General features: G+C 40.8%; 1 protein-coding gene across 10 annotated transcripts in view; it reads left to right on the forward strand.

The window, feature by feature from the left end:
• Positions 1-20216, forward strand: part of PIK3CG (phosphatidylinositol-4,5-bisphosphate 3-kinase catalytic subunit gamma) — a 34120-nt gene extending 13904 nt beyond the window's left edge. For 7 of the 10 annotated variants that reach the window (XM_006068448.4, XM_006068445.4, XM_006068446.4 and 4 more), the window contains 4 exons: positions 475-605; positions 1575-1686; positions 3158-3315; positions 18492-20216. In XM_006068448.4, coding sequence (XP_006068510.1) covers positions 475-605; positions 1575-1686; positions 3158-3315; positions 18492-18770 — 680 coding nt within the window. In that variant the 3' untranslated portion in view covers positions 18771-20216. The other 3 variants (XM_025291085.3, XM_044946596.2, XM_025291086.2) reach the window with 3 other exon arrangements.
• Positions 20217-25832: the final 5616 nt, after the last annotated feature.

The following is a 25832-nucleotide window of genomic DNA, read 5'->3' on the forward strand; positions in this document are numbered from 1 at the left end:
GATCTGCCACTTGTTTTACGAGCCTGACTCCACATTATCAAAGCTATTATGTACTTTCCTCTTAGGTGCTTTTGTAGACATTTCACATTTTAATTTCAATTAAACAAATTTTTATTTCAGTTTCCAATTTGAGAAGTAGAGAACAGCCTTCCCATTTGACTCTGGAATTTTAAAAAGAAAAAGGAACAGGTTACCAAGTGAAGAAAGATGTGCTTGGCATATTAATGGTTTTGCTTATCAAAAACCAGCCCTTTCCTCTTTTCATTCATGGATACTGAAAGCAGGTCCCACACAACTTCCCTATCCGCCTCCTTTTCTTTCTCTTCCTCATAAGGAAACCACCAGCACGAACCTGGAAAATAACCTTCTGGTTGAGAAAGCTCTCTACCCTCCACTGAACAAAGACACAGCCATTCCTCCTCTGGGTCCGGTGCTTGGCTCCAGTTCACATCAGATCTGTGCATCTTCCCACAGGAATGATTGAGATTGTGAAAGATGCCACAACGATCGCCAAAATTCAGCAAAGCACAGTGGGCAACACGGGAGCCTTTAAAGATGAAGTGCTGAGTCACTGGCTCAAAGAAAAATGCCCTATTGAAGAAAAGGTGAGCTCCTGCTTCTCCCCACTCCAAAGGCTCCTGAGAAATTGTGAGCAGTCTAATGACACGTTTTCAAAGGGTCTGCATTGCCATGCCTCCTAACACACTATGGAACACTTTCCCCCTGAGCTCATGGGGGTTTAAATGCTGCTGACATAGTAGATCTGTGCAAAACAGAGGTGCTCGTTCAGACTCCACTGAGCATTTGCTTCTCTTTTGATTTTCAGGCCTGCTTTGCATAAAATTTGGTTCTGGGACATAATTTGTTAGCATCTTTTCAGACCATCTATTTTTGTCATTCAGCAGAACAATTTAGTTAACACAGACAAACTCCTTCTGATCTGGAAACACTCCAGATCATAAAAAGTAATTTGCAATTTACCCCTGCACCCTAATCTAAATGGTAAATTAGGGATGTTGAAAATGCTACTTCCATTCCTCAGAAGTACATGTGCGAGTCCACAAGCTGTGTGGTTAGGCTGCTTGGCTGCTGGTTAAAATTCTGCTGTACAGGATTAGCACTTCTCGTTTGCATGGGTAGCAGCCTTTTGGGGAAGGGAATATAATTAGTAGCATTTATTAGTCTGCTATACGTGTGGATTTGTGAACCCATGCATACTTTAAGTGGTCACAAGCAAAACATATGTTCACCAACAAAGGAGGAACCATTATGGGGTCTGGATTGTCGTTGGCAAGTGATGCATGGAGAGGCAGTGAGCCCTTTGATTATATTACTGTTGTCCTTTGACTATTGTTTCCTTTTCGTGCTGAGTCACTGTATCTTCACCTAGAATGTAAGGAGAGCAATGGAGAAAGTTGGCACCTCAAAGATGAAACTTCAATGAAACCAGGCACCACTGACTTGCTCCCTGAAAATGATTCCCAGAATGGCATCTTTTGGGGAGTCCTTTGTAATAGATTCATGCTGCTGTTTGCAGTAAGAATGCAACTAATATTCAGATGCATTTTAATCAGTTTCAGGCAGCAGTGGAGAGATTTGTTTATTCCTGTGCTGGCTACTGTGTGGCAACCTTTGTTCTTGGGATAGGCGACAGACACAATGACAATATTATGATCTCAGAGACAGGTGAGTTTTGTTTATTATAGAGTAATGTTTTCTGATTATGGTAAAATATGCCTAACACAAAGTTTACCATTTTAACCAGTTTTAAGTGTCTATTTTGGTGGCATTCACTGCACTCACATTGTTGTACAACCATCACCACCATCCATCTCCAAAACTTTTTCATCTTACCTAATGCTGCTGCTGCTAAGTCACTTCAGTCATGTCCGACTCTGTGTGACCCCATAGACGGCAGCCCACCAGGCTCCCCTGTCCCTGGGATACTCCAGGCAAGAACACTGGAGTATTACCTTCAGTCTTACCTAATGGGAACTCATTAAATACTAACTTCCCAGCCTCACCCTACCCACCTCCCCTCCCCCACCCAGCACAGAGTAATTTTTAAATGGAAGTCAAGGTTGGAGCACAGATCTAGAAGTCATTATTGTGTAGGGACACAGAGGCTGTGATCACCCTGGGGGGGGGACCCAGGACTGAGTAATGGAAGAAGATATAGGAAAGGAGACTTCAGAAGGACAAGCTGGACAGTAGCTGGAAAGCTAGGAAGGTGGATATGATCAACAATGTCAGATGGTACAGAGAAGCAACAAAAAAGTCACCAGTAAGGGACTTTGCTCGGGGTCCAGTGGTTGGACTCCATTCTTCCAATGCAGAGAGCACAGGTTTGATCCCATGTAGAGGGACTAAGAAACCACATGCTGCTCAATCAAATAAATAAGATGTTTTTAAAGTCACTGGTGCCCTTAAATCTAAAATGCTGCACCTTCCTAACTTATCCGTCCTTTCTGGTTCACTGTCTAACAGTGGTCAGTGTTGATGGCATGCCATGACATTTTTCTCTAAGAAATTTGATTCTTTACCATCTGAGCCACCAGGGAAGCCCCAATTTAAGAGTGAAGCCTGGGGAAAAAGAAAAAAACAACAACACCGTATTGGGGTAAATTGCTGATTATCTTTAGGAATCAAGAGATAATGCACTTATGGACCATTCAGATGACAGAGGACTGAATAAATGAAAAGAGATGAAGGGAGTTGTGATGGTGACAGTGGTAGAAACTGACCCAAAGGAAATCAAATGTTTTATTGGTAAGAGTGAGACATGTGTCTCTCCTGAGTTCCATAAAGGGAGTAAGAGACTCTTGGGCATAACGATGACATATATACGCCAGAGAGTTTGGATTTATATTTGTAAGAATAGTTCTGAGATGAGAATTTTTTAAATGGTATTTGGCTGTCATTTAAAGAGCATCAGAAGGATATCAAAACTATGCATGTTTCAAAGAGTGCTTTGTGGCTACTTAGGGCACACACCTGCTAAGACAAAATATATCACAAGCAGAGTAAAAATAGCTCTCACACCCAAGATAGCTCATTTTCAGTCAACTGCAAAATATGTCAAGAAATGAACAGACCAGTGTGTTGTTTGCAAGTGCCGTTGCTGGTATAATGACGTCAGACATTTCCTTCTCTTAAGGAAATCTATTTCATATTGACTTTGGGCACATTCTTGGGAATTATAAAAGTTTCCTGGGCATTAATAAAGAGAGAGTGCCATTCGTGCTAACTCCAGACTTCCTGTTTGTGATGGGGACTTCTGGAAAGAAGACAAGTCTACACTTCCAGAAATTTCAGGTAATTGCTTCCCTCTTGACTGCCTGCTGGGAACACCAACCAGATGGTGCTGCAGCCCTCACCTCTCACTTTGCCCTGAGTCTCCTCTTGCCTCTGCCCACCCGCTTCTCACGTGACTCCCCCGGCCCCCCACGCCCAACCGCCTCCCAGTCTCTTCTGTCCCTTCCCCAAGTGCAAAATAATGCTTCTCAGTCACCCCCTCCTAAAACCAAACAGCAAGTAGGAGTATTCCATCATCAATGGGACTGGTTAGTATAGTCCCATTGATATATAGCAGGATGATGTGGCCCTGAAGAGAGGGCTTTTAGGAAGAACTCCTGGCAGGCAGGTTTAGCCTTTGAATATTTACCTAATCAAGATGCTGCCTAGAAGATCCAGCTTTTACATGTCTTTTCAGGACTCACCAATGATGGTGAGCTTCTCTTGATTTTTGCTCCAGGTGTGTATTTATCAGTTACTATTAATAACACAAGGAATTCTTGCTTGTCTCTTTCTGTAAAGGAAGGTCCCTTCTCTCATTGGAAACCTTGTCAGCTCTATTATATATTGTCCCAAGAGCTTTGGGTTGTCCCGCTCACCTGTCCACCCGCTCCTCTGTGGGTCTCCCATCTCTCTAAGGGTGTCCACATTTGACTTTCTCTTTTATTCCTTCCTGGTCTACATCCACTTTTGACTATCAAATAGTATTTTGCATACCTGAGGAGCAAAATGTTTGCTCTTTCACATTTAATAACTGTGAATGAACTCAGAAAAGTTGTCATGACTATTGTAATACACCTATTTTAAAGCCATCAAAACACAAACCAGACCAGCAGAGGCAACAAGTGATTACTTTATAAGCATGTTGGTCTCCAGCTCCCTTTAAACAGCCTTCTCCTTAACACCTTTGAAACATGGTTTGATTGGCATCCAGCATTTCAGGACTGACTCTCTTTTCTGAGTGTCCTCTTGAGGCTCATATTAACCTTGGGAGATGACATGGGCCTTGGCATTCAGGGGAACAGGAACTGGAATGTATTGTTTTGAAACCTGCCTGTGCTTGTTTGTTCTCCTGGCTGATTTTCGATGTGGTGGTTACCGGACTTCCCCTTCCATAGCACCAGGGGTGTTGTCAGAGAAACTGAGATCTCTGTGGCCAGATGGTCTTAGGACTAGTGTTTTTCTGTGTAAACTCAACTGGGATGCAGACTGTTTCCAGGGATTTGACACATTTCAGTCCTGTTTTTCTTTAAGGTTAAAAAAAAATTACGTATTGTGACAGCTTTCTGGAAGAGAAAAATGGTTATACAAACACACACAACCTGAAAGAGTTTTACTATTTAATTTAAAGCAGGAGGGGCGTGGTGGGGGGGAATACTCATTTAGGGCTTCCCAGGTGGCTCAGCGGTAAAGAACCCACCTGCAGTGCGGGAGCTGCTGGTTCGATCCCTGGGATGGGAAGATCCCCTAGAGGAGGAAATGGCAACCCACTCTAGTTTTCTTGCCTGGAGAATTTCATGCACAGAGGAGCCTGGCAGGCTAGAGTCCATGGGGCAGCAAAAAAGTTGGACATGACTTAGAAACTAAACAATAGCAACAAATAATAAATACTCATTTCTCATCTTTTGGAGATGGGGTTCATCTGCTTTTAACAAACACAGCAGCAATAGTGCCATTTAAACAGACAGACACGAGGATCTTGACCTCACAACAGTCTCTCCGTATTTCTCTATGTATATTCTCTTCCTTCTGGCCAAGGGTTGTCCCTAAAATGACTGCTCATCTGAACTATTGTTGACAAAATTCCCATCCTATAGTGCCTATATCACCCCACCAATCCCAGCAATCCTTCCCCTTTAGTCTTCCTTGTTGTCATTTTTAAGTTTCAAAATATTCTTTAATGAAAAGACTTGGGGTTTGGGGAGGCCACAAACAGGCTCACTCCCTGTCCGGACAGCTTCCTCCCAAAGCAGCAATTCTTTGCAGGGAGTCTGTCCCTTCAGTCTAGAAGCATTTCTACATCCTCTGTGACTGAAAGCTTGTTTTTGAGCCATTAGAACTGCTTTCATTAAAGCAACATTCTAGGGGCATGTGTACTGCCAAAAACATACCTTTGTCAATTTTATTGTATTTATCTATGACTGTTTTACAGTACTGGCATACTCTATAAGTGAAGTGAAGTCGCTCAGTCGTGTCCGACTCTTTGCGACCCCATGGACTGTAGCCTACCAGGCTTTTCCGTCCATGGGATTTTCCAGGCAAGAATACTGGAGTGGGTTACCATTTCCTTCTCCAGGAGATCTTCCCAACCCAGGGATTGAATCCGGATCTCCGGCATTGTAGGCAGACGCTTTATACTCTTTAAGTGCCTGTAAATGAACCTTAAACAGATCAGCATGGCATTGTAGTTGAAAGAATGGGCTTTGGAGCAGACCAACGTTAGTGTGCATCTTGGCTCTGCTGCTTAAAACCTACGAATTACCTATCCTTTCAAAACCTCGGTTTCCTCCTCTGTGGGGTGGAAACTCTAAGACCCACCTCAAGTAGGGTTTTTAGGGATTATTTACATGAAATATGTAGAATGCTTGGTTCAGGACCCAGAGTACAGCAGGAACTCAATGAACAAGACCTCCATTGTCACATATATAACAGCAGCTCTTCAAACTTTGAACACTTTTAGGATGAGAAGCCCTCTGTGAAATGAGATCTCAGCAGCACTATAATATAGAAAACATGAAAAATAGCACTGTTCCTGTTAAGGAGCAAGTAGGGGTCTGAGCTCTGCTTGTTCTGCCTGCCCAGCCTGCCCTCTTCTCTGCTGGTCTCCCCACCTTTTCCTCTCCTCACTCTCAAGAGGAAAACGGCTAAACACACATTATACATGTATATATACAATGTTACATATGCAGAATTTCTAAAATTTCCAGCTTGACAAAGATGAGCAGCAAGTTTTTTCATCATTTGACTCAGACCTGCTGACAGTTGTGTTCATGTGTGTGTGTGTGTGTTTACATACTATTAAGCCTTCTAGAATATTTTCTGTTTCTCACCTTGTGCTCCTTTTTGAGATGAAGTCCTGCAAGGTCAGGGGAGGGGAGCATCTTCCAACTCTCTAAAGAACATCCAAGGATCTTGTATGACAAAGCTGCCATTTCTAGGTTGGGTAGGAAGCGTTGTATATATTTATTCTTTGAAGGAAAGGTGTCCTTGGTTCCAGCGAACCACTAAATTTGAATTGATAAGGTTCATGAATGCACGCAGCACATTTGAATCATCTTAAAGAGCTGACCCATTTTTGTCAAGGGTGAGGGGAGCCTGCTCCACCAAGACGGAAAAGCCTACTGAGTTTGTGATGAGAGGACTGGAGTCAGGGGAACTGAAAGAGGAAAGTGTGGCTCTGTCCCACCCCCTCTCCTTTCCGATGTAGCTGGTCGAACCTAGGACCAGATTCATGAGTCATTTCTAGAATAGGGCAGAGTTCAGGAACAAGCTGTAATAAGACACACCAAGGCCCACTGCTTGAACCCAAGATCATCTGTTTGCTTCCAGTAGCACCCTACACACAGGGTGCTAAACAGATATGTTGCAATGATGATGATTTTGATCAATAAATTCTCTGCATGGGGGGAAATAACTCTCCCTTACTAAAGAGATTTAAAAAAAAAACAAAACAAAACAATGGTTTTCCCACTGGTGGTATATTTAAGGGTCATTTTGTTTGAAATGTCCCTGAACAATTATAGAACATACTCCCAAAAAAATACATTGATATCACTGGAAAATGAAATTTGGCTTCCATTTACTTTATGTAAGAATGCAGGGTTTTTTCCTAAATTTTAATTTTGTTTTTTGGTCCCATCACGTAGCATATGAGATCCTAGTTCTCCAACCCAGGATGGAACCCACGCCCCCTGCACTGGAAGCGTGGAGTCTTAACCAGTGGACCACCAGGGAAATCCCCTAAATTTTAAAAGTAGTAAATGTTTCCTTAAAAAAAAACAAAAACCAATAAAATATTAAAAATATCAGGATATAAAATGCTGCCCACTATCCCACCTTCCAAAAAAAACACTGCCAACATTTTAGTTGATGTTGTTGTTCAGTCACTCAGTCATGTCTGACTCTTTGCCACCCCATGGACTCCAGCATGCCAGGCTTCCCTGTCCATCACCATCTTCTGAAGCTTGCTCAAACTCAAGTCCATTGCGTTGGTGATGCCATCCAACTATCTCATCCTCTGTCATCACCTTCTCCTGCCTTCAATCTTTCCTAGCATCAGAGTTTTTTCCCAATGAGTCAGCTCTTCGCATCAGGTCGCCAAAGTATTGGCGCTTCAGCTTCAGCATCAGTCCTTCCAATGAATATTCAGGATTGATCTCCTTCAGGATTGACTGATTTGATCTCCTTGCAGTCCAAGGGACTCCCAAGAGTCTTCTCCAACACCACAGTTCAAAAGCATCAATTCTTCGGTGCTCAGCCTTCTTTGTGGTCCAACTCTCACATCCATACATGACCACTGGAAAAATCCTAGCTTTGACTAGACAGACCTTTGTTTGCAAAGTAATGTCTCTACTTTTTAATATGCTGTCTAGGTTAGCCATAGCTTTTCTTCCAAGGAGCAAGTGTCTTTTAATTTCATGGCTGCAGTCACCATCTGCAGTGATTTTGGAGCCCAAGAAAATAAAGACTCTCGCTGTTTCCATTGGTTCCCCATCTATTTGTCATGAAGTGATGGGATCAGATGCCATGACCTTAGTTTTTTGAATGTTGAGTTTTATGCCAGCTTTTTTACTCTCCTCTTTCACTTTCATCAAGAGGCTCTTTAGTTCCTCTTCACTTTCTGCCATAAGAGTGGTGTCATCTGCATATCTGAGGTTATTGATATTTCTCCCAGCAATCTTTATTCTAGCCTGTACTTCTAGCCTGGCATTTCAACTTTCTATTGTTTCCCTTATTCTATTAAGCATTTTGTCTTTTACCTAAACAAGCTCTTTCATCAATGGTATCATTGTAGCTTTAAATATTTCAAACTTTTTACTTCTCTTTTGTCATTTGGATTAGGAAAAGAATGAGGAGAGAACATTGTAATTGGAAAAAGGCTGCAGTTGAGTTTGGATCTGACTTCTAATCCCATTTCAACCGCTATCACCTTCAAGACCAAATGAATCAAAATTTGGTTAAAAACTGAACCTAAGAACCAGACACAGTGTTACTCCCTTTCCTTAAACTGTTTAGTGGCTTCTCATCTCATTTTGAATTACATCTGAACATCTAAGCTTGCCCTGCCAGACGCTGTTCCTCAGAGACCCTGCCCCCCTCCAGCCTTACCCTACGGCTCTCACCTGCCTTCTCTCACCGGGTCCAGAAGACCTTCCTCTGCTTTTCCACCTAGTTCAGCTGCCCCATGCTCAGGCCTCCTCCCTAGAACATCCTTCACTGCCCTTCTAGATGAGGTCCTTGGTGTTATTCCAGCCACAGCCCCCTGCCTGTTGCCTTCGGAGGATCCATCACAACAGGACCACGTCTGACCTGCATCCTGCACGTGGTACCAGTTGGTAGAGGAGCAATTTCTGCCCCAGGAAAAGTTAGATGAGACTAGGGAACCTCTCAGGTTTCTTCCTTCCCCACAATTCATTGTATTTAGTGAGTTTATGAAGTGGCGACAGGCACAGATTCACAGGCTGCCATTGCCTGGATGTTAGTTAATAAGCGTTTACAATGCATTTTAAATACCATACATCCAGAGAGGAAGTAAGCCTAATTATGAAACTTAATGTTTTGGTAAATAATACAGACATGTAAATGTCATCTGATGCCTAATCACATTTGTAGAGATTTCCTTACTGACACAAACGTGACTACCCCCTACCCCCATCAGAGCAGTAGTCACGCCAATAGGACATGCAGTATAGACCTAGAGTGTACATTCAATATCGTTCGCAAGGAGAATGAAACTTGGCCTTGTGGAGGCAAGCATTTTGAAGATGTTCTTTGCACACAGTAGGCACTTAGCAAATGTGTGTCAGATGGAGCTGAAGAAGTCAAGAGAGTCAGATAACCTCTTCACATGCACAGTTCACATACGGGTGGTGATAAGCATACTTAAAAGGCACTCGCCCCTAGGTGTCACTCTTCAGAAGGGTTTGATAAGAGAGAGGTCTGGAGTCTATTAATAAATGAGGTCCTGCTGTGTTGCCACCACAGGCGGTGTTGTTCCCAAGCCAGGGCATCCCCAGGCTCCTCAACCATCAGGCTCAGCCCTGCACCAAGTCGCTACACAGATTCCCAGCTCCAATGCCTAGGAACTTTTATTCAAAATCCATTTCTGCTGTGGTCTCACTCTTATCTCAGATCCCAGGCTATTATAGGAAAAGCTGAGGCTTTTCCTATTAACATGTTAGCCCTGCCTGTTTACTTGCCTCTAAAACCAGGACCATGCTCCCTCCTGCTGCTGCCTTGGTGGAGAGTCACACGCTCTCCCTGACTCCAGCCACAGGGACCAGGGCACCACAGAGACCCCAGCACCCGACACTCCTCTGAGAACTGAGGCCACCTCACCATCACTCTCCCGTCCTAGACTCCCATTCCCTTCCTTGTGTGGTGACCCCTGCATTTGTCTACACCTCTGATTGTCTATACCTGTTGCCTGCCAGACCGGGCTTTCTCAGCCTCCTGCTCCATCCTGTTGGAGTCACCAGGTGCTGTTTCTCCCGGTCCACGAGGATACACCCATTCAACACATAACTACCTTTCGGGACCTGTACGAGGTCCAGGCAAGGCTTGCACCTTTACAGTTTAACCCTCTTTATATATGACTGGCCCCTGATTCACCTCATTTTATTATTTTTTAGGATTTCTTTTTTTTTTTTTTTGACGTGGACCATTTGTTTAAAATCTTTACTGAATTTGTTACAATATTGTTTCAGTTGTATGTTTTGGCTTTTTGGCCACGTGACATGTGGGATCTTAGTTTCCCAAACAGGGACTGAACCCACACCCCCTGCATTGGAAAGTGGAGTCCTAACCACTGGACCACCAGGGAAGTCTCCACCCTAATTTTAAAGCAGTGAGTCTTGCCCCACACTGAACTTGGCTTTGGCACAGAAAGCATTCATTCATCATGCACTGGCAGATTATTAGTGGTGTGGCGGTCGCACTGCTGGGCCCAGCTGACATGAGCAGAGGATCGGCCCAGTGCACCCACAGAAGGGATGCGCACACAGCCCTCTGGTTTAGGGTTTTACCCATGGTTTGCAGAGGGAACAATGACTCCTGCCCTGGGGGGTAGAAGAGGGGTGTGGCAATGAAGGAAGTGTTTTATCCGAGGCCTTAAGATCTGATTTCACTTGTATTTTGCCAAGCAGATGCAGGGAGGGCACAGCCAGGCAGAAAGAACATGAGAAAGGGCATGGAGTTATTATGTAGTATCAATATTTTATAAACAAAAAGTATAGTTGTCTGGGGAACCTAGGTATATGTGGGAGAGTATAGCAGAATTTGAGTCAAGGAGGGAACTTTGTGTCCAATTTGAAGCAGTGAATTGGCTGGATTAGGGGGTGGGTAGAGAGCCAAGCAAAGAAACCACTTGGAGCTCAATTGATTGATCACAAATTAATGTGATCAAGGCCTATTATAGCTCAACAGGGAGATGAGTTTATCTATTGAATTGCTCATACTAGTTGATAAAGGATCTGCATCCTCTCGGGATCTGTACCCTGGCCCACTAACGGTGTGGAGCTCAGCCTCCTCCACCCAGGTCTGAAGCCTGAAGTTTCACCCTTTCTTCACTCTCTCCATGGAAAGATGCCCTCAGAGAAGGGTTTGCATCAGCCATGGGTAGAATGCTGGAGTGACTTCTCTGCCAGATACAGGCTTGCATGGGCTTGTAGAATTGCTGGAACTTAAGATAAGTTTTCCTGAATTTTATCACTTTTCTGGAAAAGATAGGAATACAAGACTGGAGAGATGGCCTTGGTTTGGATTTGTGCATTAATCCACCAGCATGCGATGTCACTCCATTCCTAAGATCAGACCCCTTTTCTTCTAAACATTTATCAAGCGTAACCTTCCAACTGGCATCCTTCTCTGTGTTTAGTTTCTCTTAGAGAAATGTTTTGTCTACCATCAGAATATTATCGAGAACATTATTCACCATGTTACAAAGTGTACTCCTTATAAAGATCCTCTTGCAAAAGTTCTATCAGGTCTTGGTCTCCAGAAAAGCTGTGTTTTTCCTAAACAAATAGATTTTTTTTTTAATCTTCTGAACATCGGATGAAGTAACAGATCCACCTTTCCTTTTGACTGAAGATTTATTTGAAGGCTGCTCTTAGCAAGTCTGTAGAATTTGTGATATATAGTTTTAAATTAGTCTCTTTTCCAAACCCATTGTGGATCATTTCCCGTGTTATTCCCTTTGCTTTTACTACCCACTTCTAATTAACGTTATTGTGACTCTTATGTATCTAAATAATCCACCTTCAACCCTCTTTTGGAACAAAGCTAAAAGACAAATACACACACGCACACACCCCTACATACTGTCTATTTAGAATATTTAAAGTAGAACAGTTTAATTGTAACCTTTAGATTTCTAATGAGTGCCTAGCCAAGTACTTGAGAAAAAGGCAATACAGCCCTTCCCCTGGTAGACAGAGCTAGTCTGGGAATCATTTCTAAGTCCTTACAACAATCCTAAGTAAAACTCCGCAAATGCACAGCAAAGAGTTGGACACACTCTTCTTTCAGATTTACCAGATTCCTACATTGTTAGGTCTGCTAATTAGTGACCTTCTCTGTTTTGCCAAAATAACTTCTAAAGGCATTGCTGAGTCAAGTGATTGATTTTTATTTAAAGAAATGAAATCCTCTTCAAATGAAATATCATTTTCCCCTTATCTCCTTCCTCTAATAGATAGAGGCCACATTGGAAAACTAGGAGGGTGAGAGCATTTCTTTCTCGTTGATGAGTATTTGTGAGTGTTATTTTCCCCTCTCTTCTCAGCACTGAATTCTTTTTCTGGAGATTCTGTTTTATGCCCTGAGGTTACTTCCTCATTCTTGTGGCTGTGTGCAGTAGTATTTCACTTCCTCTTTGTTTCTAGTTGAGAATGGAGGCATTTGGTTTTAAGAAAAAGTAGGACTATTCCACATGTCATTGGACCATTTAAGCAGCCATAGCTCACTGGTGGTTAAAAAATTAATAGATTATGCATAGAAAGGACTTTGTTTTCAGTACAGTGAACTGATAAGTTGATGATGAATCAAGTCAAAGTGTTGACCCTGAAATGGTTATGAATTCCTTTGTTCCTAAGACTTACAAGAAGGGTAGCTCTGTAAAGGAATTTTTCTTTTGGTTCCGGATATTGTCAGTTAAGGTATTTGAATCAACTCTGAAATAAAGAGCAGATGTACTATGTAGGGTCAATCTACTTATTCGTGAGTAGTGGTCCAGCCAATGACAGTAATAATGTTACACTGTTCCCCAGGCTCACACTTGTTAACAAGTGCCTTAAACCAAGTCCTCCAAATCAGAGCCTTCCCTTCCCCCTTCTCCTCCACTCAATAGTACAAAGCCTCAACCGACAGCTGAGAAGGATAGAAGGAGGATGCCTGAGGTCAGTGCCCCACAGTCCTGGCACAAGGGAAAATTCTGTTGCTACAGCCAGCAATTTCTGTATTCTGTGCTTCCTCCTGAGTTCCCCCAAGCCACATCCTCACAGCTGCTCAAACCAGAGGCCTGTGCTGAGACAGCATGGTCAAGACGCTGGGACAGATCCTTCATCTGAGTCTAAAATCAAACCCCTGGGGTTTGAGTGGAAGGAGCGAGTGTCCATCAGAGCCCCTGCTAGCTAGAGAACCTCCTATAGATGCAGCTGGGTGCCATAGGCTTCCACCATCCTGCCCACCTCGGGGGCCAGGACCAAGACACCTTCTCCATCGACACTGGTGGGAGTGGGGCTTATCTCCCCAGCTCACCCCACCCCTAGGTCTCTGCTGTCAGAGGAATATTTTGGACAGGTCTAGATGGCAAGGTGAACTCCTCAGCATTGAGAAGTGTGTGCTCAGTCAGGCAACACCTCATCCTGTCAATAATAATAGCCAACCGCTTACAACAGCACTTGAATCTCACCACAACTGCATGGTGTGGGGTTATTGTTACTGGTATTCAGATTCTGAGATGAGGAAACTGAGGTCCAGAGAGGTTAAACAACCTCTCTGATGACAAACAGCTTGTCAGTAATAAAGCCAAGAGTTCAATCCAAGCAGTGAAGTGTGACTCTGTTTTTAGCCACTGCCCCACACACCTTTTCCTGGTGGCTCAGACGGTAAAGTGTCTGCCTACAGTGCGGGAGACCTGGGTTCGATCCCTGGGTCAGGAAGATCCTCTAGAGAAGGCAATGGCACCCCACTCCAGTACTCTGGCCTGGAAAATCCCATGGACGGAGGAGCGTAGTAGGCTACAGTCCATAGGGTCGCAAAGAGTCAGACACAACTGATCACTTCACTTCACTTCACTTCCACACACCTTTAAGCAAAGGATAATTAAATCTGTACTACATCTCTATGTCTGCACCACCCGTCAGAACTTAGACAGTGTGTCTTACCAATATGGGGTGTGTGGTCTTTCTTACAGAAGTGGCCCTTGCCTGTGAAAGTTAGAATTAACCAAATAAATTCAAGCCAGCAGAAAGTCCTTATATAGAAGGACTCTGGAGAGCAGCAGAATGGTTTTTTCCCTTTATGTGTGTCTCTGTGGCTACAAAGATTAGTGGATAGGTACAGAGCCACTTAAATATTTTCTGAGCATCTATGGATTGGTGTTATAATAACCTGGTTCTAGATTTATTTTCCTCCTCGAAATTATTCTGATAAAAAGCTTGACCACACAGTGGGCTCAGAGAGCAGGGGGTTTGCCCAGAGCCCTCCGTGTACAGAAAGCTAGAAGATGATTAAAAATCAGAACGTCATCTATTTCAAAATCAGAAGGCATCCTCATTTCCGCCCTTGTGAAGATTATGCAAGTTGGCACATTAACAAGACTGTTGCCTGGGGTGAAGTCTGCTTCTAGCCTGTATCATTACCAAGAGATGAGCGAGCTGTCAGTGGGTCCTAGGGATGAGCAAAAGACAATGATTTCCAGCTGTAAGTGGCGTCATTAAGAATGCAAGAGTGCTAATGCACCAGGGCTGCTTCCAGGGCAGGGTGATGGCTGGGCCATGGCAGGAACAGCCCCACCAGGGCTGTGGGTCTGTGGGTCTCCTGCTTTGTGGTGACTGAGCACAGAGGAGACGCAGAGTTGCTCTCACCTCCAGGTAGGGAAGGGAGAGAACTAACATTTATTGAATCCTTCTCATAGGCCAGCCTCTATGCTGGGCATTTGATACATATTGTCTGACTTCAAAAATGCCAGAAGAGTCCATGGGATTTTGTATCTGGACAGGGTGATATATACACAGTCCAGCTTCGACATCCAGAATGACAGAGGCCTGACCCCCACTATCACCGCAGTTACACTGCCCCATTCAGGCGACACAGACAAGACCATCTCTAAAGGCAAAAGGAAAAATCACTACTGACATTTTGGCCTGTAAATTTACATTCTTTTTTCCTATGTAAATATTTTGTGTCCACTTACCAAAATGTGATTATACTATATGTTTTGCTGTGTACCTGCTTTTTAACTCATTTTTACATGCTTATTATATACCCTTCTACAGAGTCATTATAGTAGTTTCAGAGCATGAAGCCACACAAACTTTCATAAACCCTTCTTATCAACCTCCAAGTGTAGGATATTTAGGTTGCTTTCAAGTTTCTACAATATTAAACAATGTTCTAATGAAAATCCTTATAGATAAATCACTGCAATATTAACCAAAAATTTTTAAGGTAAATTCCTAGCCTGGAAGTTGTCAAGTAAAAAGATACTGACATTTTTTAAGTCAAGTTTTTACTGAAACATAATTGAGAGAACAGAATTCAGTCTTTTTAGGTGTACCATTCTATGAATTTTGACAAATGTATCAATTATGTAACCATCACAATTAAGTTTTATAATATTTATAAGTATTTTGAAGCTTTTGATACATGTTAGCAAGTTGTCTGCTAGTGAAAGTATAACCATTCCCATCTACCATCAGCTTATGAAAGAGAACATTGGATATTATCCTTAAAAATAAAAAAAAAAGACTTTTCAGTTTGGTAGGTGAATGTTCCCACCTCATCTTAAGTTACATTTATTTGATGGACTAATGAAGTTGCATGTTTTTTCGAATGTTTACTATCTGGCTTTACATCTTGTAGTATGACCTACTGTGGTCCTCCAGGGTGGCACTAGTGGAAAGAACCCTCGGGCAGGAGACATAAGAGATGCGGGTTCAACCCCTGGGTTGGGAAGATCCCCTGGAGGAGGGCATGGCAACCCACTCCAGTATTCTTGCCTGGAGAATCCCATGAACAAAGGATCCTGGCGGGCTGCAGACCATGTTGTGAAGAGTCAGACATGACGGAAATAACAGCATACATGCATGGTCTACTGTAACCTTGGCTTACCTTTTTAGCCAACTCTTTGTCTCTTTCTTACTGCTTTGTAAGAGCTATGGGGGGAGGGGGAAGGCTAGGAATAAAGAAGTGATCTGTCATGTTGCAAATATATTTTTTCTCATTTTTTGCTTCTTTTAATATTGTTTATAGCTTTTTCCTCAAAAATTAGAAGTTTCCAAAATCTCTCCATCTTCCATTTCAATTCCACTTTGGAAATCATCTTCTTAACATCCTTCCTTTCTCATTTCCTGATTGTTTAAATTAATATTTTCCCTTCTTACATTTTTTTCAAATTTTAATTTTTTAAAAAATATTTTTTTATTTCACTGTGCTGGGTCTTAGTTGTGGCATGCAGGATCTTCAATCTTTTCTGTAGAATGTGGAGTCTTGTGGCATTCAAACTCTAGTTGCAGCATGTGGGACCTACTTCCCTGACCAGGGATCAAACCCAGGCCCCCCACATTGAGAGCATGGTGTTTTAGCTGCTGGACCACCAGAGAAGTCTCCCCTTCTTATATTTAAATGTTTAATCCTTTTGGAATTTGTTTTGATATATCATATGGAATAAACTATTTCTCCCCCACTCCAAATTATGAGTCAATTGTACCAAACCCATTGACCAAATAATAGATATTTCCCCCACTAATCTGAGAAGTAGCCTTTATTTTATGTTTACTATGTAATATATAATATTTAAAGTTAGATATCTCTGAACTTTCCCTACTGTTCCACAAAATGTATTATCTTTTTTGGAACAGAATAGACACAATTATAAATATCATAACCTTATAATGTGCTTTAATGGCAAGCACTGTTTTTTGTTACTATACTTCTTCAAAATGTTGTCTCAGGCCCTAATTATTCCAGACAAACTTGAAAACTTATCTGAGTTTAAATATCCAATAAGAATTTTTATTCAATTTCATTATATTTATATATTAATCTGAGAACATTTATCTTTATAATAGCACTTTTATCAGTGAGGAACATACCTTGACACTTCACATGTTCAAGTTTTCTTTTACATGCTTCAGTGAATTTTTACAGTTTTAAAAAATGAGTTCTGCATGTTTTTTGTATAGGTATTTACCTCAGAAATCACAGGGAGGTTATTACCGTCATTCACAGCATGTCTTTTCTCTTCACTTTCTAACTGGTAGCTCCTACTTATAGCATTTTATTTATTAATTTCATAAAAAGTTAGTTTTTCAGGCTTCCCTGGTGGCTCAGATGGTAAAGTGTCTGCCCGCAATGCGGGAGACCTGGGTTCAATTCCTGGGTCGGGAAGATCCCCTGGAGAAGGAAATGGCAACCCACTCCAGTACTCTTGCCTGGAAATCCAATGGATAAAGGAGCCTGATAGGCTACAATCCATGGGGTCGCAAAGAGTCAGACACGACTGCATTCACAGCATGTCTTTTCTCTTCACTTTCTAACTGGTAGCTCCTACTTATAGCATTCTATTTATTAATTTCATAAAAAGTTAGTTTAATAAAAACTAGTTTCAATAGTATTTTAGTTCTTCCCTCCTTCAATGTTCTTAGAAGACAATTGTTATTTGTAAATACTAATGATTTTACCTTCAGTTTTCTAATTTTATGCATTTCTTTTCCCCAAACTCATTATTCAAAATGATCTTGACTGGTAATTTCATACAATTCTTCACATTATTACATGTTCATTATATATTAAGTTACATGTTAATTTTATAAAACTCAAAAGTGGATTTTATCCCAGTACCTTATGATGAACTACCTTGCAATTTTGTGATAAACCCCAGTTGGCTATGTTATTCTCTTAACACTTTACCCAGTAAGTATTTTATTTAAAATATTTAAACCCATAATTATTCCTTTCAGTTTTCTTTAGCACACCATCTTTGTCAAATTATGGTATAAAGGTTGGGCTGTCCTCATGTTGTGAAACTGGGAACCTTGTAGCTTTTCTTCACACTGGAACAATTTGACATGCGCGTGCGTGCCTGCTGCTTCAGAAGCGAGCTTAAACCACCTGTGTCACCTACTCTAAGACTTAGAGGAGGCAGCAGCCATGTCATTGTAGTAAACTCTCTCTCTCTCAGTATCCCGAGTTCATATTACATTTCCAAATGTCATTCAACAATTTTGAGAGTCGGACAATGAAAAGCTAATTCATCTGTTTTCTTAAAATAGGACACATTGGGAAATGAAGAAAACTAGCTAGATCTCAAAAACCGCGTTTCCATCTCTTCTTTGGATTCCGTTAGCTCTTAGCAAACATTACTTATGCTTACATAAACTTAATTGATTCCAGTATGGTGTTCAAAAACTGACTCATTCCTCTTCAGAGACTACAGAAATGTCCACCCTCAATTCCCTAGGAAAGAAATTGAAGTAAAAAGATAGAATAAGAAATAAGATGAAACTTTCTGTGTCAGTTTTCTTTGAGTATACCCTAGGTGTTTGTAACCACTCTACAGTGCTTCAGAGACTGTAAACGCGGTCTATGTTCTTGTCAAGTGTTTTTCATCTGAGGCAGGGGACTGCCTTGCTTGTGATGATTTTCTCACAGGGACAGGAGAAAGCCATGTAAATTCCAAAACAGTCTGCAGGTCCTTATCCTACTTTGTTACTGTAACAACAGTTAATAGCTTTTTCTTTTCCTTTATCCAGGATGTGTGCGTCAAGGCTTACCTAGCCCTTCGTCATCACACAAATCTACTGATCATTCTGTTCTCCATGATGTTGATGACAGGAATGCCCCAGTTAACCAGCAAAGAAGATATCGAATACATTCGGGATGCCCTAACAGTAGGGAAGAGCGAGGAGGATGCTAAAAAGTATTTTCTGGATCAGATTGAAGTTTGCAGGGACAAAGGATGGACTGTGCAGTTTAACTGGTTCCTACATCTTGTTCTTGGCATCAAACAAGGAGAGAAACATTCAGCCTAATACTTTGGGCTAGAATTAAAAAGCTTTAAGTAGCACAACAGTCATTGAACTTGATTTAAAATGCCCTAGAACAGTATGAAAGCTGCCGCTTAAGAAACATAGTTCTTTTCCTAGCTGAACTCTTCACTGAAGAAATATCGGCCTGATTGTTTGTTTAAGTGCTGTTCAGTTTTAGGTTTATTTGCAGGTTTGTTTGTTTCTCCTTTGTCTCAGTGATGTTGGAGAACATTCTAAGTTTAAACAGCCTAATTACCCCCTCACTGTGACTGATGTTTTGACTATCATATTATTGGGTGCTTCCCGAAATTCTTCAGAATCATTGATAACATCTCTTCATCTGGGTTTCCTCTCAATTTTGGTTATCCTTGACTTTCTCAAATTCTTTATGGGAAAAAAAAAACACATGCTCATTGTGACCTTTGTCTCATTCCTCTAATGCTTCTAAACATCCCCTCTGTGTCTGCAGATGTTACTAATGTGCCAAAAGCAAGGAAAGCGAGCTCCTCTTTTCAGGGTCTTTTGTCATCAGATTCTATTACCACTGAGACTCACAAACACCAAATGGAAAATTGGAACCTCTGTGCCCTGGCCCTCAACTGCTGCTCTGGTTCCACGATTATGAATTGCAAAATTTGTCTCAACTCTGCCCACAGAGTAAACCTCTCAAGTACAATTATGATAGCCTGCTTCCTCACAGAAGCAGGAAATAACCAAAGGGACTCATCTGGGCCTTGATATTCCTCCCCCAAGCCCTCCCCACCTTCCTCCCTGTCTCTCTTCTTCCTCACTTCCAACCTTCTCAAAGTTCTTTATGCCGAGTTGTGAAATTTTCAAGAACACATTTACCCTGGAACTCAACAATTAGTTGAAAAACAATTTCTCCTCTAGGGATACTAGAATTGTAGGTACTTGTAGAGATGTTTGTTGGGGTTTTTGAAAGGTACATTATTAAGGGAGAGAATCTAGAAAATATGCATGAATTTCCAAATGCCTTAATTTTAAATTTTGGCCTGAGAAGTTTTTTCTTTCTTTTTTAATGAAAGAAGATATTTAATATCTAAAAAGATCTCCAGGTTAGGAAGAACACTACTTGCCCTATGCATCTCACAACTTAAAGGAACTTTATACTCTGACACAGTCTTCAAATTTCCTAAAAATAGTTAAAATGTCTTCTTTAAAAACTATTTTCATCTCTTAAACATTTTACTATTTATTGGAAGTGTTAACAGGGAAAGATGATTATTTATAAAATATTTTAGAATTATCTATAGTTAATACTTGACATAGAAATAACTGTTAATGGTGTCTGTGCTTAAGTAATCATGCATGCTAAGTCACTTCAGTCATGTCCAACTCTTTGTGACCCCATGGACTGTATAGCTCACCAGGCTCCTCTGTCCATTGGATTCTCCAGGCAAGAATACTGGAGTGAGTTGCCATGTCCTCCTCCAGGGGGTCTTCCTGACCTAGGGATCAAACCTGCATCTTACATCTCCTGCATTAGCAGGTGGGTTCTTTACCTCTAGCACCACCTGGGAAGCCCTATGTTTAAGTATACTGGGATATAAATAAATATTTAATTTTTAAATGTTCTAAATAGATACATGTTGGACTTTGGTGTACACCAAACTTTTCTTTATGAGTACACAAAAGTCCAGTAGGTCTTAACTCTAGCTGCAAATCAGAATCACCAGGGATACTTTAAAAATACCCTGCCTGAGTGCCCATCTTGGGTTGTAATTAGTTTAGGATGAGGCCCAGACATCACTGTTTTTCTAAGTACCTCCAGGAGAGTCTAACAAGCAACCAGTGTTCTTGCCACTGAGCCTTTCCTTGACTCCTAAGGTATCTAGAAAACACTCCTCTACCTTGACAATTCATCCTTTTAAAATCACACTTATCGCCCTGTACATAAGACCATACCTGTAATCAAATGTTTATCCCTCTGTGTTAATGGAGGATGGACATTTTATAGTATTTTTAAACCATCTATTCCCCACCATTCTTTCTCAATAACAGGAAGACTGATGCTTTCTCATTCAGAAGAGGATGTTTCATTAATTTCGTAACACATAGTCAAGCCCAAACCTTGCACAGATTCCACTTATTTGCTTTGCTGAAGCAATCATCTTGATAGAAGAATTACAGAGGAATGTATTTATATTTAGCCCATTGGTGCAGGTATGTACAAACTTGCTCAAGTGAACAAGTTCTTTAGTTATGCTGATTCTATACCTATGCATATCACTTTGAGCTTAATTTTTCCAGGTTCCAATGAAGGTACAAGTTTAATTCTATAGACTTGCAAAAAAAAAAAATCACCTTTGTATGCTTCCTTCATTGTCCCTAATGAATCACATGGCCCATAACTTTTATACCTTTGAAAATGTGCTAGAACCTGAGTCATCTTTCTATGGAGCTGGCACCAGGCATATCTGAATAATGGTTTTGGTGCTCAGCTTACATTTAGATCACATCTGTGTGAGTACAGATAACAATGGACCCGATAAAAATGTTGCTTCTGCTCTAATTGAAATACTTCATCTCTATGGCTGTACATTAGGCCTTTAAACACTGATCCAAGGCTTTGGAACTGGGTCTATGGCCACTAAAGTAAAGTAAAACATAAGAGAATATTCTAGACCTTGTCCTGGCATTTGCCTGGCTTTAGTGATACTGGTGAGAGAAGGGAGACATTTAATAAAATATATCAACTCCTAGAGCAAACTCTTGATTTTAAAAAAGTTAACTTTGTTAAATAAATCCTTTACAAGAGATGAATTAGTTAAAAAAGAAAAGTTTAGATGTTGGAATTCTGCAGCATAATTTGGAGGCTGTTAGTTCTGTATAAATGAAAATTATTTTTTGAAATGAGTCTGAAAAGTAATTTAGAAAGTAAGTTTCTGGAGCAAATTCTGGCCTTTATTTGCTAAGTGAGGCTCCTTTGCCCTGTGAAATAAATTTTCAATTATACTTTACTATATAAAGAAAAAAGAAATTTGGAATTTTAAAGGTCCTGGTGTATTATTTTAAGTTTAATCCAACCAAATAACTCTGGTCACAAAATCAAATGGTTTTATTCTAGGTGCTTGTCTGCATTTTATCAAAGATTCATTTTCAGGGCAGATGCTAGGGAACTGAAGCACATACTTTGGCTTAAGTGAATCCAGAGAGCTGGTCCACTCCCTCTCCAGACAGCCCCATCCTCTCAAGTTTGTATTTCCACTGTAAATTCTTATATGTAAATTTAAATAAAAGAAGGAATCTTATATCTTGTGTTCTCTGCATGCATTTTTTTAATGTCTGAAAGTAAAGATAGCCCTAAAACTCAAATACTTTCTTTCAAGAAATCTTTACTGAGTGCCCAATACCTATGAGACACTGTGTTAAATATTAGATATGAACAAAGCTGACTGAGTCCCAGTCCTTAAAACATTTATAATTTGTTGGTGATAGCAGACACTTCATGATGGGGGTTGTTGTGGCTTGCGTGTCCCCCCAAAACATATGCTGAGGTCCTAACCCCTGATATCTGTGAATGTGATCTTATTTGGAAATAGAGTCTACAAATGTAATCAAGTTAAGATGAGGAGGGCCTTACATTTACCTGGACAAAACTATAATTCAAAAAGACACATGTACTTCTCTGTTCATTGCAGCACTATTCACAATATCCAAGAAATGGAAGCAACCTAAACATCTATAGATAGATTAGTAGATAAAAAAGATATAGTGTATATATGTGATGGAATACTACTCAGTCATAAAAAGAGTGAAATGATGCCATTTGCAGCAATATGGAAGGAACTAGAGATTATCATCTAAGTAAAGTAAGTCCTAAAGAGAAAGATATCATATGATATCACTTATATGTGGAATCTAAAATATGGCTTAAATGAACCTATCTAAAAAACAGACTAACAGACATAGAGAACAGACTTACCATTGCCAAGGAGGAGTGGGGAAGGAGAGGGATGGACTGGAAGTTTGGGGTTAGTAGATGTAAACTATTGTATTTACAATGCGTAAACAAGGTCAGGCTTCAACAGTACATGAACTGTGAACTTTCAGATATTCAAGCTGGATTTAGAAAAGGCAGAGGAACCAGAGATCAAATTGCCAACATCCGCTGGATCATCAAAAAAGCAAGAGAGTTCCAGAAAAACATCTATTTCTGTTTTATTGACTATGCCAAAGCCTTTGGCTGAGTGGATCACAACAAACTGTGGAAAATTCTGAAAGCGATGGGGATACCGGACCACCTGACCTGCCTCTTGAGAAATCTATGCGGATCAGGAAGCAACAGTTAGAACTGGACATGGAACAACAGACTGGTTCCAAATAGGAAAAGGAGTACATCAAGGCTGTATATTGTCACCCTGCTTATTTAACTTATATGCAGAGTGCATCATGAGGAACGCTGGGCTGGATGAAGGACAAGCTGGAATCAAGATTTCTGGGAGAATATCAATAATCTCAGATATGCAGATGACACCACCCTTATGGCAGAAAGCAAAGAAGAACTAAAGAGCCTCTTGATGAAAGTGAAAGAGGAGAGTGAAAAAGTTGACTTAAAATTCAACAGTCAGAAAACTAAGATCATGGCATCTGGTCCCATCACTTCATGGTAAGTAGATGGCAAAACAGTGGAAACAGTGGCAGATTTTATTTTGGGGGGCTCCAAAATCAGTGCAGATGGTGACAGCAGCCATGAAATTAAAAGACACTTACTCCTTGGAAGAAAGGCTATGGCTAACATAGACAGCATAATAAAAAGCAGAGACATTACTTTGTCAACAAAGGTTCATCTAGTCAAGGCTATGGTTTTTCCAGTAGTCATGAATGGATATGATAGTTGGACTATAAAGAAAGCTGAGCGTCAAAGAATTGATGCTTTTAAACTGTGGTGTTGAAGAAGACTGTTGAGAGTTCTTTGGACTGCAAGAAGATCCAACCAGTCCATCCTAAAGGAAATCAGTCCTGAATATTCATTGGAAGGACTGATGCTGAAGCTGAAACTCTAATACTTTCGCTACCTGATGCCAAGAACTGACTCATTTGAAAAGACCCTGATGCTGGGAAAGATTGAAGGCAGGAGGAAAAGGGGATGAGAGAGGATGAGACGGTTGAATGGCATCACCAACTCAATGGACATGAGTTTGAGTGAACTCTGGAGTTGGTGATGGACAGGGAGGCCTAGCGTGCTGCAGTCCATGTGGTTGCAAAGAGTCAGACATGACTGAGTGACTGAACTGAACTGAAACAATGTCCTAATGTATAGCACAGGTAACTATATTCAATATCCTGAGATAAACCATAATGGAAAGGAATTTACAAAAGAATGTAAAATTTTTTAAATAAAAAGATGAAGTGGGCCCTAATCCATCATCTACTTAACAGAAGAGGAGGAAGAATGCCTTGTGAAGGAACTAGAGATTATAAGGATATATCTACAAGCCAAGGAATTCCTGGGGCTACCAGAAACTAGAACAGGAAAGGAAGGATTCTCCCCTGGAAACTTCCAAGGGAGTATGGCCCTGCCAACACCTTGGTTTCAGCTTTATAGGCTCCAGAACTGAGAGAGAATACACTTTTATTGCTTTATGCCACCCAGTTTGTGATGTTTTGTTATGCCATCCCTAGGAAACTGATACAGTATCAATAATGAAAAATTCTGTGGGGTTTGGGGGGCTAGGAGGATCACAGAATTTAGGTAACTATATCTATTTATATTTTCTGCTGTTACCAAAGAGATTGAATTGTGAGCAAAATATATGACAATGTGCTTATATTATTAATGCATTTTAAAAGCTCTGATAATTCACCAAGTAAAAGACAAGTATCTCATTAGAAAACATGTAATTCATACACAAAAAAATGCATTGTGGCTATTAAGCACATCACAGCAGAGTCCAAATTACTACTGATTAAACAAATGCAAATTAAAACCTAAGTTCCTTTTCACCATCCAATAAACAAATATTGGTAATGCCCAGAATTAGTGGTAATTTGAGAGAAAGAGCACTCTATTACATTGTTGAAAGCAGAGCAAGTTGGTAAATTCATATATGGTATTTTGTCAAAATTAAGAACATGAAGAAGGAATCTATTCTCTAGCCCAGCAAGTCCACATTCAAGAACTTATCTTTCAGAAATTCCTGGACAAGAACAAAATGACTTTGGATAAAAACAGTTACCAGCATTCTTTGTAATAACCAAAAATTGGAAACAACTGAAAATTCCCTCTCAGTAGCAGACTGGTAAAATCACATCCTTACAATGGACTATTATGAACCCTTGAAAAGGTAGATCAAAGTCTATTGATAACCAGGTAGATCTATGACCTGCTGAGGAATGAAACAACGTGGTAATAAGACAGTGTTTCTTTAGTTATATTCAAGTTAAAATGTAGGTTTGTATATGCCTTGAAGACTGGGGGATATACTCATACCAAACCATTAGTAGTGACTCTATTTTTTACCTTGCAGTCATTTTTTTCTCTTGGAACTTGGGGAATTTGAGTTTCTATTAGTTGGATTTCTTAACTAGGGAAAAAAAACTAAGTCATTCATTTTGTGAGGGAAAATGCAGTCAGCATGATAATCTTATCCTATAGCTTACCATAGAGCCTCATTAAAAGCTAAGAAAATTTTGTTTTTCAGAGGGAAAATAATCATGTGAAGTCAATAATTATCAAGCACTGGCATCAAAGTTGTTGAAACTTCTTGGCATGAAGAAGACGCTGTCAAAGCCTTCTGCCTTACCTGACCCTGCCTGATTGTTATCTGCTCTATGCTAAGACAGCCCCATCCATCTCCTAAAATGTCAATGCTTTGGGAGGGGGGCCTCCAGGGATGCTCTCTTCAATCATTAAGTGATGTCTTGCGCGACTGAGCTCTCAGCTCTGCAAACCTGTACAGCCAGTGCAGCCATGCTGAACTCTCTAGCTCACGGTTAAGGCTCCCCTCGGAGGTGCAAACTGCCTCATTTTCACTTCTTATGAATGTCAGATTTTTTTCTACACATTTGCTTATTCAGTTCAGTTCAGTCACTCAGTTGTGT

This window comes from Bubalus bubalis, chromosome 8 (genome assembly GCF_019923935.1).
Source record: "Bubalus bubalis isolate 160015118507 breed Murrah chromosome 8, NDDB_SH_1, whole genome shotgun sequence".
Lineage (NCBI taxonomy): Eukaryota > Metazoa > Chordata > Mammalia > Artiodactyla > Bovidae > Bubalus > Bubalus bubalis.